The sequence below is a fragment of the Crotalus tigris genome, unplaced genomic scaffold (genome assembly GCF_016545835.1).
Source record: "Crotalus tigris isolate CLP2741 ecotype Arizona unplaced genomic scaffold, ASM1654583v1 scf7180000018563.1161478300:1536566, whole genome shotgun sequence".
Taxonomy (NCBI): Eukaryota; Metazoa; Chordata; class Lepidosauria; order Squamata; family Viperidae; genus Crotalus; species Crotalus tigris.
Genome location: NW_024097077.1, coordinates 167,180 through 183,277, shown reverse-complemented (window position 1 = coordinate 183,277; position 16,098 = coordinate 167,180). Strand labels below are relative to the sequence as shown.

Sequence of the window (16,098 nt, the reverse complement as noted above, 5' to 3'; positions counted from 1 at the left end):
AACCGTTGCCTCTGTTTGGGAATTAAACTCAAATCCTGGATTTGATTTTGAAGCCTGAAATGTGTCTTTATACTCCTGCCACCCCTCCTATTTATTTCATATCTTAAAGTTGGAAGAATTCTGGCTACAATTCACTCTGTCCCAGTGGTAATTAGGAAACAAAGGCAAGAAGTGATTCAGAAGAGCATCATCGCTGCTGACATTTAGGATAAAAATAGCCTTGGATTTCATTATTCTGAACAATCTCAAACTCAGGGATTGAGTTACGAACTGATCCTTTGGGGAGCCAAAGGTTTAACGTACGTTTTTGTGGGAGAGGTTAAGGTATTCAAGGAATTAAAGAGCAGCAAAATTTCGAAGCTTCCAGTCCCTCTGTAGTAAATACAAAATAGGGATTGGATCAGGAGAGAGAAAGAACTACTGCAGGAAGAGAATTTTATATATTAAAAATATATATTCTGTCCAGATACTAATTGGAGTGCCAGCTGAAGAGTCACCAGTTAAATAAATATTATGGCTTATCATTTTAAATTTATGTAATTGATCACATATAAATAATTATTAAAGTCACCTGTCTTGGAGGTCATTGCAAAAAAAAAGTATATCCTCTAATTAATTGGAACAACCACACATTTGTCAAAAGGAAAAATAATTAAAACCAATTTAACCTTTTTTAGATATGTGATAGTAATGTATCAGAAATAAAATAGTTTCAAATCAAGTGAAATAAATCAAATCGAATCAACTTGAAGTAAAGCTGAATAATAATAATAATAATAATAATTAATAATAATAGTAATAAAGTTGGAAGGGACCTTGGAGGTCATCTAGTTCAACCCCTTGCTCAGGCAGGAAATGCTATACCATTTCAGACAAATGGCTGTCCAGTCTCTTCTTAAAAATTTCCAGTGTTGGAGAATCCACAACTTCTGGTGGCAAGCTGTTCCACTGGTTAATTGTCCTCCCTGTTAGGAAGTTTCTCCTTAGTTCCAGGTTGCTTCTCTCTTTGATGAGTTTCCATCCGTTGCTTCTTGTCCTGCCTTCAGGCGCTTTGGAGAATAGCTTGACTCCCTCTTCTTTGGGGCAGCCCCTGAGATATTGGAAGACGGCTATCCTGTCCCCCCTCATCCTTCTCTTCATTAAACTAGACATACCCAATTCCAGCAATCGTTCTTTATATGTTTTAGCCTCCAGCCCCTTGAGCATCTTTGTTGCTCTTCTCTGCACTCTTTCTAGAGTCTCAACATCTTTTTTATATTGTGATGACCAAATCCCCTTTTCTCCAAACAAGTGTTCGTTCCTCTTTATTGAAGAGCATAATGGGAGAGTATAATGCAACTTTTAGTATGCTGCTAAATCTTCAGTCAGCAAAACACTGTTTAATGCTTAAGAACCAAAGAACCATTGTTCTTGAGAAGTCATTCCTCCTCAATAAGTACTAACTTGAGAAAATTTTGAGAGGTGAACTTGATGAAGCAGCTTCTCTGTTGAGTTCCAAACCTATCTTATTCCCAGTTATAGGAGTCTGAATTCTTGATTCCGAAGTGGCAATAAAGATGGAATGAAAAGTCTCTTTCTGAAGTAAAGGAGGAGAAGCTATGAATGATGAAGGATTGGCGGAGTGTTTTATTCAGGGTTATGAATATGATTCCAAAAGATGCATGTTTTTAAAAGCGAGTCTGCTGTCATCACACGTAGTCGCCATATTATAAAAAAGAGGTTGAGACTCTGGAAAGAGTGCCGTAAAGAGCAACAAAGATAATTTGAGGCTGGAGGCTAAAAAAAAATGAAGAACAAATTGGAGGAATTGGCTATGTCTAGTCTAGTGAAAAGAAGGACTAGGATTAACATGATAGTAGTCTTCCAATATCTGAGGGGCTGCCCCAAAGAAGAGGGGGTCCACTTATTCTCCAAAGTACCTGAAGGCAGGACAAGAAAGAATGGATGGAAACCAATCAAGGAGAGAAGCAATCTAGAACTAATTTCTAGGTTTCCTGACAGTAAGAACAATCAACCAGCCAAACGACTCGCCTTCAGAAGTTGTGGGTGCTCCATCACTGGAGTCTTTCAAGGAGAAATTGGACAGCCATTTGTCTGAGGTTGGACTAGACCAGTGTTTCTCAACCTTGACAATTTTAAGGCATGTGGACTTCAACTCCCAGAATTCCACAGCCAGCATTGCTGGCTGTGGAATTCTGGGAGTTGAAGTCCACATGCCTTAAAATTGTCAAGGTTGAGAAACACTGGACTAGACATTCTCCAAGCTCCCTTCCAACTCAAGTTATTCTGAGCCTGGAACATCTAGATTGTCCTTAATCATTGAAGTACGTAGGATAATCTTTGTAGGTTGGTAGATCTGACTACAATCGGCTTGGTTAGGTAGCTTGGGTGTGTATCTTGGAGGTAGGTGATTTCTGTGAGGAAAAACAGTAGAAAATGTATGTGGTTTTCTTTTTTAAAAGTAATACGACTTGCATCCTGTAAAATACCATCTTCTAACAAAATATTTAGGTTGGTTTTCGGCGCAGACATGGAGGAGACAGAACCTGAATAATGAAAAATAGTGTTCAAAATCTACTGTATCTGCCTGTGAATTGGTAGATGAGATTCCTGGAATACTGACAAATTAAGGAAGAGCTTGGAATTGTGCTGTGCCAGTGGGTGGAAATTTACTTTTTTAGTCACTAAAGTGGGTTTTGGCTGTTTATTTGGAGAAATTTTATGTTTAGGATAGTACCCTTTTGCCTACTTCCCTTCAGGTTTTTCTGCCAGGGCTCCGCTGTCAATTCTTCATTCTTCCCCCCCCCCCCCTTTTTTTTTTTACATTTTTTAACTCTACAACATTGTTCTTTGAACCACGCGGAACTGTGAAGTTGCTCAACCAGCGAGAGTGGAATTGAGTAAAACAGATCAGAATAACGTAAAGCGTCCCTACCAGTTGGCCTGTTCGACCTGAATTTGGTTCAGGAGTCTTCAAACTTGGCCCTTTTATGACTTGTGGAATTCAACTCCCAGAATTCGTGCCTGGCTGAGGAATTCTGCGAGTTGAAGTCCACAAGTCATCAAAGGACCAAGTTTGAAGACTCCTGGTTTAGTTCATTTTTATCAATGAATGTTCAGATAAAACTGACCCCATTCTTCGGTCATCTGGGCAGAAAAAGGTGGAGATGGTCAAAGAAGAGCTTGGAGGCTGGCCTGTCTGACCTTGGAAAGGAAGATCTATGATCCTTGAAGCAACCTTATAGGCCAGACAGCGTTGTAAGTCTTGAATCAGGAGTGCCTGGACCCAACTTTAGAGCAGGATCTCTCAACCCTGGCAACGTGAAAATGCCTGGACTTCAATTCCCAGAATTCTGCAGCCAGCTTAATGGCTGGGGGACCCTGGGAGTTGAGGTCCATGCACCTTCAAGTTGCTAATGTTGAGATATACTACTTTAGAGAGAGCAACGTCTTGTTGGGAAGCGCATTAAAAGTGAAATGCAACCTTCAAGCAACTTGCCATAAAAATCACAAGACGTAATGCCAAAAAAGCCAACACAGTGCTGGGCTGCATTAACAGAGGGACAGAATCAAGATCACGTGAAATGTTAATACCACTTTACAATGCCTTGGTAAGGCCACACTTGGAACACTGCATCCAGTTTTGGTCACCACGATGTAAAAAAAGATGCAGAGACGCTAGGAAGAGTGCAAAGAAGAGCAACAAAGATGATCAGGGGACCGGAGGCTAAAACATATAAAGAATGGTTGCTGGAATTGGGTATGTCTAGTTTACTGGAGAGAAGGACTAAGAGTGACATGATAGCAGTATTCCAATATCTCAGGGGCTGCCCCAAAGAAGAGGCAGTCAAGCTATTCTCCAAAGCACCTGAAGGCAGGACAAGAAGCAACAGATGGAAACTAATCAAGGAGAGAAGCAACCTAGAACTAAGGAGAATTTTCTTGACCGTTAGAACAATTAACCAGTGGAACAGCCTGCCTCCAGAAACGGTGAATGCTCCAACACTGGAAGTTTTTAAGAAGAGACTGGACAGCCATTTGTCCGAAATGGTGTAGGGTTTCCTGCCTGTGCAGGGGGTTGGACTGAATGACCTCCAAGGTCCCTTCCAACTCTGTTATTCTGTTAATTGCTGTGGCCCCTCTAGATTAACCTACCACAAAAAACTGATTTGTTCAGTGAATAGATCATACTCATCTTTTTCAAAAAATAGTCAGCTCCATACTATTCTTTTGAGATGGAGACTGAAGATTTATCTTCATCCTGGCCCCAGACTTTGCCTTTTCTCTCCTGCATATATGATGGCCAGGATCTCGTGTCTTCCAGTTTGGGGTTACTGAATAGTAGCTGAAGGATTAGGTGTCTAGACACTTAAACGTTCAGTAATATTCTGACTCAGTCTTCTAAGTATAGAAAGTTATTTATTCTTCCATAAACGTTTGGATGTTAACAATTTCAAGATGGATGCAATTATTTCAGAGGCTTCCTCAAGCTAGAATCATAATGAGCAAAATTAGATTATAGCTTAAAAACCACTATAAAATTGATGATAAAACTTAAAGCAGAGCTTAGCTGTTTTTTTTTATTCCAGGGAGGCGTTTAATCTTAAATTTCAAGTTACATTGCGCCCTTTAAAATAAACTCTTACACAAATGAAGAGTTGGTTATAATGCCTAGAATTATGTTTTCTTAAAGCTAAATATATAGGCTTTTTTTTGGTCAGACACTGTGCTTTTCTCTATAAAATAATAAACCAGAGATGAAAATGTAAGATTATCACGATAAGCATGAAAAGACATGAGTTACGCTTTCATGAAAAAAAAAACTGGGAAAGAAGAATGAATAAAGGGATGGAACTTCAATTACTGAGAATTGCCAAAGGTCTATAGAACATAGAATAGCAGAGGTCTTCTAGTGCTACTCCCTATTTCAGCTGGAGACCCTATATCAGGGGTCCTCAACCTTGGCCCTTTTATGACTCGTGGACTTCAACTCCCAGAATTCCTGAGCTAGCCTAGCTCAGCTTGGAAACCTCTCCCTTTCGCCTCAGCATGGCTGGCTCAGGAATTCTGGGAGTTGAAGTCCACCAGTCATAAAAGGACCAAGGTTGCCTACCCCTGCCCTATACCATTCCAGACAACTGGCTGTCCAGTCTCTTCTTAAAAGCCTCCAGTGATGAAGCATCCACAACTTCTAAATTTTTCACACCCTTTAACACAGGTGTCCTCAACCTTGGCTACTTTAAGACTTGTGGACTTCAACTCCCAGAATTGAAGTCCACAAGTCTTAACGTGGCCAAGGTTGAGGACCCCTGCTTTAACAGAATAACATAACTGGAAGGGACCTTGCAGGTCTTCTAGTCCAACGTCCAGCACTTGAGGAGCTGTCACAAAGATGAGGGGATCCATCTGTTCTCCAAAGCATCTGAGGACAGGAGAAGAAATAACAGGTAGAAGATCATTAAAGAGAGAAGCAGCCTAGAACTAAGGAGAAACTTCCTGGCAGTGAGAACAATTAACCAGTGGAACAACCTGCCTCCAGAAGTTGTGACTGCTCTCATACTGGAAGTTTTTAAGAAGAGACTGGACAACCACTTGTCCAGACTAGTATAGGGTCTTGAGCAGGGATTTGGATTAGAAGACCTCCAAGGTAATCTCCAAACCTATCATTCTATGTTCTTCCAGGTCCAATTTCCTAGCAAGTCCTACAGAGAAGTTGCTACTTAGAACATGCATTTTGCAGCATTTTTCCTAACGGATTCCTCTGCACAGATGTTGCTATCGGTATAAATATCCCATTTGGGCATTTAGAATGGAATGGAATGGAATAGAAATACAGAATAGAACAGAGTAGAATAGAATAGAATAGAATAGAATAGAATAGAATAGAATAGAATAGAGGAATGAAGAATAGATTAGACTAGACTAGACTAGACTAGAATAGACTAGAATAGAGAGCTAGAAGGGACCTTGGAGGTCTTCTAGTCCAGCCCCCGGCTCAAGCAGGAGAACCTATACCATCTCAGACAAGTGACTGTCCAGTCTCTTCTTAAAAACCTCCAGTGTTGGAGTGCCCATCATTTTTAGTGGCAAGCTGTTCCACTGGTTAATTGTCCTCACTGTCAGGAAGTTTCTCCTTAATTCCAGGTTGCTTCTCTCCTTGATCAGTTTCCAACCATTGCTTCTTGTCCTTCCCCCTGGTGCTTTGGAGAATAATTTGACCCCCTCCTCTTTTGTGGCAGCCCCTCAAATACTGGAATGCTACCATCATGTTACCCCTATTTCTTCTTTTCTTTAGACACGCCAGACCCAAATCCTGCAGCCGTTCTTCATATGTTTTAGTCTTCAGGCCTTTATTTAAATATTTGTATTGTTTCCCCTTAATAATTGTTAATGGGACAGATGGGAAGAAATTTTGTAAAGCATGAAAAATCCTGGATGAGAGACAGAACCATTACAAAATTCCCCTGTTCCCCCAAATTAAGAGCTAAACGGTTAATAAAAAGCTCTTAACAATAGGCTGTAATCATTTGGCTAGCACTTCAGATTTTCAACACATTTTCATTCTGTCACTCCTTAAACTGTGTTACTGTAAGAAAGCTCTGAGAGCAGATGACAGATCCATTAATCTTCCATTGCACAATCCCAACGTGTCTGTTTTGCTAACACTTCTATTACAACAGAGATTTAGCATCACCTTTTTTTTAAGCTGTAGTCTACTTGGCGTAAATATAATACCGAGCTTGTTATACTTCCCTCTTTAGACAACAGGGTTTGATGGATCTTCTGCCTTGAGCAATTTGGAATGTGTCTGAACTCGGAAAGACAAAATACAACAATTTCACTAAGATTCAATACAATATATAGGAGTTGCATTTCACAATCTCAGCACTGTGAAAGCCCCCTAAGCAGCATGAACACCAGGCTGTAATTGCCTAACTATAACACTGAAGGATCTCCCATGTTGAACATCTGGGCTTTTCTATGCAACAAATATATTGAATAATAAAAGGACGGTGGTTTTTATTAATTAATTTATTTTTTTTCTTTTTGGCATCACTACAGTTAATTCTCATTTCGATTTTTAAACAAATGAATGGAAAGGAAAACAATATTCAACTGGAGTATACATTTCAGCTCTTCCACAAAGACGTTCCCTTTGGTGACATAGTTTACACCCTCCGATTTCAGAATTAAATATACATTCATCCATACCCATCACACTGTCCCCTTTGGGGGATAAGCATTGTTAAACAGATTGCAGAAAGAAAAAAAAAATAGGGAATTGTAAATCCAAGAATTAAAGATCTGTTATATGGGGGGAAAAAAAACAAAATGTAATTTATTCCATACCTTGGGATGCTTGCAAACTAGCCTTGTTTTCGCCAGTGTATAGTTTGCTTAAAAACTATTCAATTCTCTCTCTCTCTTTGAGGAACTCATAAATTCCATCCATCTATGACAGCGGTTCTCAACGTGTGGGTCGGGACCCCGTTTGGGGTCGAACGACCATTTCATGGGGGTCGCCAAACAACGCAGTCTGCCATTCCCCCCCCCTTTTCCTTAGCTGTGCTACTCCCTTTTATTCTATTGGCTTTTAAAAGCCAATAGAATAGACTCTCTTGAATAGAGTCTAATTCTGTTGGCTTTCAAAAGGCAATAGGAATTGTCCAGGCTGTCTCTGCCCTGCTGAGCCCGCCAAAAGTCCCATTCTGCAAACGGTGCTGCACCAGTTGAGTAGTCCTCGACTTACGACCGGTTGAGTAGTCGTCGACTTACGACTGATTGGGGGTCGCGGCATTAAAAAGGTTGAGAACCCCTGGTCTATGATTTCCTTGATTTTTCCCTTCCAATCTACCTGATCACTCTTCCTTCCCATTTTTTGCAACCCATTTTTTTTACAATCAGACAAACAAAGTCAATGGGGAAGACAGTTTCACTTAACAACCGGGTTGGCAACTTAATCAGCCTCACTTAACAACTGGGGCAAAAAAATGTCGTAAAATGGGACAAAATCCACTGAACAAATGTCTCCCTTAACAACAGAAAATTGGGGCTCCATTTTGTAAGTCGAGGACTACCGGTATATAAGAAATTCCCGGTGTATGTAGCTCTGGCCCGGAGTATGGCTTTTAGCCAGTCATATGTCAATGTGTACATGTATGTCATGGATCCACAAGCATCTTCAAGACTGATTGCAGTTGGGAGTTTGATAGTCAGGCTGGATTTTTGTCTGAGTTTCTTTTCCCTATCTGTTCCTCCTTGAATAGAGAGGAAGGAGATTGTTGTAGATTTCATGTTTCTTTCAGAGAAATTAGATGTTGGGGAACAGCTCCAGTGAAGGGGAGTAGTGGGCCGCGGAAGCCATTTAGCACATACTGGGGAGGGGGGGACTGGTCTGATCTGTGTTAATAATCTGAGCCAAGGAACAGGAAAAAGGCCTTAGGTTGCCTTCCACAAGCCTAAGAAAGTTTGTTCTGTTCTGGCGGAAAGAGCTATATCAGCTGTAACGGGGAAGAGGACAATATTGTTTCCAATGCACGGGGAGGAAAGAAAAGGCAAGCAGTGTAATTCCCTAAACAATTTAAGTCTTCTTCTTCTTCTTCTTCTTCTTCTTCTTCTTCTTCTTCTTCTTCTTCTTCTTCTTCTTCTTCTTCTTCTTCTTCTTCTTCTTCTTCTTCTTCTTCTTCTTCTTCTTCTTCTTCTTCTTCTTCTTCTTCTTCTTCTTCTTCTATTATTATTCCTCCTCCTCCTTCCTCCTCCTCTTTCTTCTTCTCCTTCCACATCCTCCACATCTTCATCTTCTTCCTCTTCCTCTTCCTCTTCCTATGCTTCTTCTTCTTCTTCTTCTTCTTCTTCTTCTTCTTCTTCTTCTTCTTCTTCTTCTTCTTCTTCTTCTTCTTCTTCTTCTTCTTCTTCTTCTCCTCCTCCTCCTCCTCCTCCTCCTCCTCCTCCTCCTCCTCCCCTTCTAGCACTGATGAGGTTACTTAGTTGGGTCACGAAACATCTGCAAGAAAGCAACCAAGCTCAGAGAGCACTAAGGACCTCACAGCAGTACTACTACTACTACTGCTACTACTACTACTACTTCTCCTCCTCCTCCTCCTCCTCCTCCTCCTCCTCCTCCTCCTCCTCCTCCTCCTCCTCCCCATTTCATTCTCGTCCCCTTCTAGCACTGATGAGGTTACTTAGTTGGGTCACGAAACATCTGCAAAAAAGCAACCAAGCTCAGAGAGCACCAAGGACCTCACAGTACTCCTCCTCCTCCTCCTCCTCCTCCTCCTCCTCCTCCTCCTCCTCTTCCTTCTCCTCCTCCTCCTCCTCCTCCTCCTTCTAGAAGCGCAACGTCTTCAAGGAAAACATAATGTAATGACATAATGTAATGTCTGTAAGAAAACAACCAAGCTCAAAGAGTATCAAGGACCTCTCGTCTCTACCCTGAACTAAAAAAAATATTTTCCTTTATTGGTATGTAACTACATAGAATTACTACTAGTGGGTACTCCTTCCTGATGGATAACAAAAAAATAATGATTAGTACAAGGAAAGACTTCACTTCCACGTTTGTTTCTTCTTTTTGGCAAAGGGAGGGGAAATGGCTGTATCTTTGACGAAACCTCACTTTCTCTCCCAGTAGAAAAAGTAGGTTTATGTCTGTCAATTGACTCCTGGTACACACATGTTGTATCTGACAAGGCTGTGTTGCCAGCCTCCGTGTTCACATCTAGAACATAACTGAATCGCGGTGATTTAAATTACACTGAGTTCTGCTTAAATTTGAAGCATGCAAACATTGGTACAATAGCCTTGAGTTAGCCTTATGCGTCACCTATAATTGATTGCAATTCCTTCCAGCAAATTGCTGTGCTAAGAATCGTTTCCAAGATTTTTTTGCTCAGCAGAAAGTATATTTTTCAGGCCAGTGCTGAGTCTCTTTGTAAAAATAGTTTCACCGGTAGGTAGGCCAATTTCTTTGAAAGCAACCTTTGTATTTTGATACTCCGTGTAAATGATGTTTAAACATCATATAGATCCAGTTACATATCAATTAGAGAACATCGTCCAGGCCATTTTGGAACGGGCGTGGACGAATACTGAAATATTTAATTATGCTGATTATTGTAGATGTTGTTGAATTTGGCACTACCAGCCATTCTAGTTTACTTTTTAATTCTTAGATATGGTTTGTGATTTAAATATGATTTAAATAAGAGGCTGCTTAAGAACAAGAAAAAAAAAACATTGAAGAAATTCTTCGGTATCTCACTGAATCTGTGATTCTTGGTGCCCTCTGAGCTGGGTGGTTTTCTTACAGACGTTTCTTTACCAAACTAGGTAACATTATCAGTGTTAACAGTTACCTAGCTGGCACTGGTGATGTTTCCTAATTTGGAATGAGTCTCTTTCATTTTGAACTTCCATTTCATTTTAGCCGCCTTCAGTTTTCTATAAAAATAATAAAGGCAGGATACTAATTAATTAATTAATTAATTAATTAAATGCTTTTAATCAATAACTCTTCTAGGCCTAGTTGCCATATTCTATTCTATTCTATTCTATTCTTCATTCCTCTATTCTATTCTATTCTATTCTATTCTATTCTATTTATCTATTTCATTCGATTCCATTCCATTCCCTCTTCTATTCCATTCCATTCTCTCTTCCATTCCGTTTTATTCCATTCCATTCCATTCTATTCTATTCTATTCTATTCTATTCTATTCTATTCTATTCTATTCTATTCTATTCTATTCTATTCTATATTCTATTCTCCATTCCATTCTCCATTCCATTCCATTCCATTCTATTCTATTCCATTCCATTCCATTCCATTCCATTCCATTCCATTCCATTCTATTCTATTCTATTCTATTCTATTCTCCATTCCATTCCATTCCATTCCATTCCATTCCATTCCATTCCATTCCATTCTATTCTATTCTATTCTATTCTATTCTATTCTCCATTCCATTCCATTCCATTCCATTCTATTCTATTCTATTCTATTCTATTCTCCATTCCATTCAATATTCCCAAAGTCACCCAACTGGTTTTTTTTTTATGGCTCTAAGGAAGGACTAGAACTCACAGTCTCCCACTTTCTAGCCTGGTGCCTTATCCCCTAGAACAGGGGTAGGCAACCTTGGCTCTTTTATGACCTGCACACTTCAATACCCAGAATTCCTGAACCAGCCATGCTGACTCAGGAATTCTGGGAGTTGAAGTCCCCCAGTCATGAAAGGGCCAAGGTTGCCTACCCCTGCTCTAGGCCAAACTGGCTCTCCTGCCTTGACACCGAATCTCCGTGTGGATGCCTGTGCCGGGAGCTTCGTTGTGTGGTAAATCAGCAACAGCTGGATGGGCTGGCATGGGCCCCTTGTTTCATCAAAGGTCAAAAATCTAAATTACTTTAGCAATATGTTGCCCTTTCTGCTAACTGTGGGCAAGGCTGGGTATCCTTCTTGGTTCCCATTACTTTTCACTAAGTCTTAGCTGGAGTGAGGGAGAGCTCATAATCAGAGTACAAAGTAGGTTCTGACCAACGTTCCCCCAGCAGGATCCAACAAAATCTCTTGTCTCTTACATTATCGTCTTAGAATTAAAACTCTGGAACTAGAAGCAGAGAAAGCCTTGGTAGCAACGATGCCTCTTTGATAGAAATTAAAGTGTGTCAGTGACGCCTGCTCAGATTTAGTGGCCTGGAAAAAAAGCTCGACTGTTTTTCCTCATTTTTGTCTCATATAATAATAATAATAATAATAATAATAATAATAGTAGTAGTAGTAGTAGTAGTAGTAGTAGTAATAATAATAAAGTTGGAAGGGACCTTGGATGTCATCTAGTCCAACCCCCTGCTCAGGCAGGTAACCCTATACCATTTCAGACAAATTGGTTGTCCAGTCTCTTCTTAAAAACTTCCAGTGTTGGAGCATTCACCGCTTCTGGAAGCAGGTTGTTCCACTGGTTAATTGTTCTGACTGTCAGGAAGTTTCTCCTTAGTTCTAGGTTGCTTCTCTCCTTGATAAGTTTCCACCCGTTATTCCTTGTCTGGCCTTCAGGTGCTTGGAGAATAGCTTGACCCCCTCTTCTTTGGGGCAGCCCTTGAGATATTGGAAGACTGTTTGCAAACAATCCCCCCTCGTCCTTCTCTTCGTTAAACTAGACATCCCCAATTCCAGCAACCGTTCCTTATATGCTTTAGCTTCCAGTCCCCTCATCATCTTTGTTGCTCTTCTCTGTACTCTTTCTAGAGTCTCAACATCTTTTTTTTACATATATTTGTTTCCAGGAGAAGCATAAAGCGGAGTTGGAAGATTTAAGAAAAGCTGGACACGAGGCCTTGTCTATTATTGTGGAAGAATTCAAGGTAACAATCATGTTCTTCTCCAGGGTTTGAACTGGCTTCTAAATCCATTCTGATTGTGGGATAGATTTCTTGCTTGGAAGAAGCAAATTAGAAACTGGAAATATGTTTGTTTGTTTTTTGTGTAGCCACATCCTTAAGGCTTTTTTTGTAGGGAGGTGGTTCAAAAAAAAAAAAGTAAGTTTAAAAGAACTTTTCGGGGATATCAACCAGATGACCTTTCTGCTGTGGATGATGGGAAGGAAGGACCTTTGCAGGAAATAATGACGATATACCTGGAACGGTCCAGTGGATCCCCTGCTACTTCAGTCTTCAGAAAAAGAAGATTTTTTTCTAGCTGTCTATGCGGATTCTCGATCATCCGGGTCTTGATTACCCCAAAGATGCTTTTTCAAAAAAGGCGACTGACTTTCTTGGTTTTTTTCATCTTTCAAAACGTTTCAGTTCTCATCCAAGGAACTTCTTCAGTTCTAACTCAGTTAGAACCCAGTTCTAACTTGGATGAGAAGTGAAATGGCTTTGGAGAAAAAAAAGAAAAAACACACACAAGACAGTCCAGTTGCCTTTTGGAAAAAGTGCTTTTGGGACACAAATTTTTTCTCCTGCAAACCAAGATGGTAGATGGGTTTGGGGTTAGAATCCTGGAGGAAAAATCTGTCCTTTTTTTTCTTCTTCTTCCAATTCTGAGTGTAAAAAAATTGAGCAAGGATACTGAACATGGTGGTCACTTGAAAACCAGGAATCTGGGAAACAAAACGATGTAGTGCAACTTTTTGTTATGGTCGCTGACCAACACAAACTTAATTGCTGGAGTCTCCACGTCTGGCTTTTAACTGCTTGAGTCATCGTTGTGAAGAACGGGACAGAAAAAAGAAGATAGGTGCCTTGAAGACTTTCAACAGCAATTAGTATCATGGACTATATGGTATCCTTCTTGCACTGGCTGTGTTGATTCCTCACTGGAAGTAATGGCTATTTCATCCCTGCAGGGAATCACACTGGATAATATCTGCATGAATGGACCTTTGGGAATTGAGCTGATGTGACGTCAGAGTAGAAGTCATACCGCTCTGCTTCTGACTTTTCTCTAATCCAGTGTTTCTCAACCGTGGCAACTTGAAGATGGGTGGACTTCCACTTCCAGAATTCTCCAGCCAACATGGGAGTTGAAGTCTACCCATCTTCAAGCTGAGTTGAGGACAATACTCTAATCTCATAAGGATGCAAAGGGCCAAACTGCTATCTAACCAGACTGTAGGAGATGACCAGGTTGAGCCCGAGGGAGGGGGGTCAAACATGTCATTAGCTTGGAATCCCTTCGTGCCCACAAGAGGCCTGAGTCCAGTTTTCCATGAAATCCCTTGACTTTTATCTACTGCCAAGTTGCCTTAACTATTAGTAGAACTAAGGAGGAATTCCCTGACAGGGAGAACAATTAACCAGTGGAACAACCTGCCTCCAGAAGTCGTGGCTGCTCCAACACTGGAAGAGATTTAAGTTCAGCCCACCTTCAATTCCTTTCTTAACTCCCACTCATTTGAACGGTCTGAATCTCCCGATTTCCCCAGCGCTTGACACCCAGAAGATAATCTTCAAATCATAAAAGCATCTGCCTTTTAATAAAATAGGTTAGCTGGACCAATTTTAGTCTACCACATTCCTGGTTTTTTTGCTGCCATACATTACACAGATGCCGTTCTCTTCTTACCGTGCTAACAAATCCTAAATTGCTGCTAATATATTTCAGTACATTTGAAGATCTTTTCCAAGGCTTTCCTGGCTGCTGTACATACAGCGTGTTTCTTGACTCCTTGTTCTCTTTTAAAAATGATGAGAAAGCAAATTTTAGGTGGAAGAAATCTTGCTGGATGTCTTGCTAAGACAGAAGCACAAACTCTCACGGTATGGATGAGCAATGAGGATGGAGAATGCGTTACATACGAATAGTAGGGCTTCTTCTCATAATCCCTTGAAATTAAGTTGTGCTGTGAGATGAGAAATAAATTCATGTTAATAAACATAGTCCAAAGCCTCCTTGGATATAAGAAAGCCACTCTGAAGTTCTTTGGATTCGACCTATATATATATATTTTAAACCTCTCATTGCCAAGTTCAGAATCCAGTATAATGGCATATTTTAGCCTTACTTTGCGCAGAAGATGCTGTTTGCATAGTTTTGTTCTACAAAGGGCTTTCGTTTCCATCATTAATAATTTTTGGGGGAAGAACTTTCCAAAGGAAATACTAGCTGAAGCTCAAAGCAGTAACATGTCTAAAAGCTTTAGTAACATGTCTAAATAAGAGTGGAAAAAGTTCAGAAAACTTAAGTGAACATCTTGTTTTTATTTATTCCCACTTAAAACCAGCAACACACCCACCCACCTACCCACACACACACACAAAAGCAAAACCCCAACTTGGCTGGCTTGTACTTGCATTTTCTAAAAATAACAGAAGACCCCCCCCCCCTCTTAAAATACGCTCAGGCCAATGTCTGCTTTCGTGTCATAATCATCCCGCTTCACCGTCAGTCAGCGATAAAGAGACCTTAGTGCGAAAGATCACACATGCATCGCACAAGGGATGTTTTGGTGACACACACCCCTCCAACTTGGAAGATTGTCGCAGTCGGTTGGGACTTTTGATGTGAAATCTATAAGACAGTTAACAGGACGTTCCCCCCCCCTTTCTGCCTGCAGGGTTTTCTGCGTTCTTCTCGGCTGTCTCTTTGGAACTGATCAAGACATCGAGAATTATGGGATGGCCCAAAAAGGGATCATCCAGGAGTAGAAGGAGAAATCCACATGCTGATAATTAATTGTTTGATGGGCAACATTCAACTTACACTCTTCTCTTTTTCCTGTAAAGGGGAGAAGAAGATAACTTTAGAACATAGAACGTAGAATCATAGGGCTGGTAGGGATCTTGGAGATCTTCTAGTCCAACCCCTTATATCATCCCAGTCCAAAGATTGCCCAGTCTATTTTGGAAACCTCCAGTGATGGAGCACCCACCACTCTGAAAGGCAAGCTATTCCACTGATCAATTGTTCTCATGGTTAGGAAATTTCTCCTTAGTTCTAGATTGGAAATCCCTTTAATAAGCTTCCATCCATGACTTCTTTGAGTCAATAAGTCGATCCCCTCTTCCATGAGATAACCCCTCATATACTGGAAGACGGTTATCCTGTCCCCTTTAATCCTTCCCTTCGATAGCTTAGACATACGTAGCTCCCTCATCCCGGACATTCTTTTTTTGAACTATTACAGGATAATAGAAACAAAGGCAAATAGGCTGAAAAATAGTTTTTATCCCAGAGCTGTAACCATATTAAATATCACTGTATAGTGCGACATTGAAGTGCAATGTTAGGAGTAGCGCAATGGTGAATAGAATGTGAAGAATGTGTGTATATAAGGTATGTTCTTATTTGTGGTTTTTACTTGTAGGTAGTGTGCACTGTGGACAGCACTTAATTTCGTTGTGAGATACACAATGACAATAAAGATATTCTGTTCTGTTCTACTCTATTCTATATTTTGTTCTACTCTACTCTATTGTATATTCTGTTCTATTCTATTCTATATTCTGTTCTAATCTATTCTATATTCTGTTCTATTCTTCATTCCTATATTCTATTCTTCATTCCTATATTCTATTCTGTTCTGTTCTGTTCTGTTCTATTCTATTCTATTCTATTCTATTCTATTCTATTCTATTCTATTCTATTCTATTCT

At 40.3% G+C, this 16,098-nt stretch overlaps 1 protein-coding gene across 2 annotated transcripts in view; it reads left to right on the top strand.

Annotated features, from left to right (window-relative positions):
* CCDC91 (coiled-coil domain containing 91) overlaps nt 1–16,098 on the top strand; it is an 86,386-nt gene that overhangs the window by 17,920 nt on the left and 52,368 nt on the right. For both annotated transcript variants that reach the window (XM_039354563.1, XM_039354562.1), the window contains exon 7: nt 12,287–12,364. In XM_039354563.1, the coding sequence (XP_039210497.1) occupies nt 12,287–12,364 (78 nt within the window). The remainder of the gene's footprint in view (nt 1–12,286; nt 12,365–16,098) is intronic.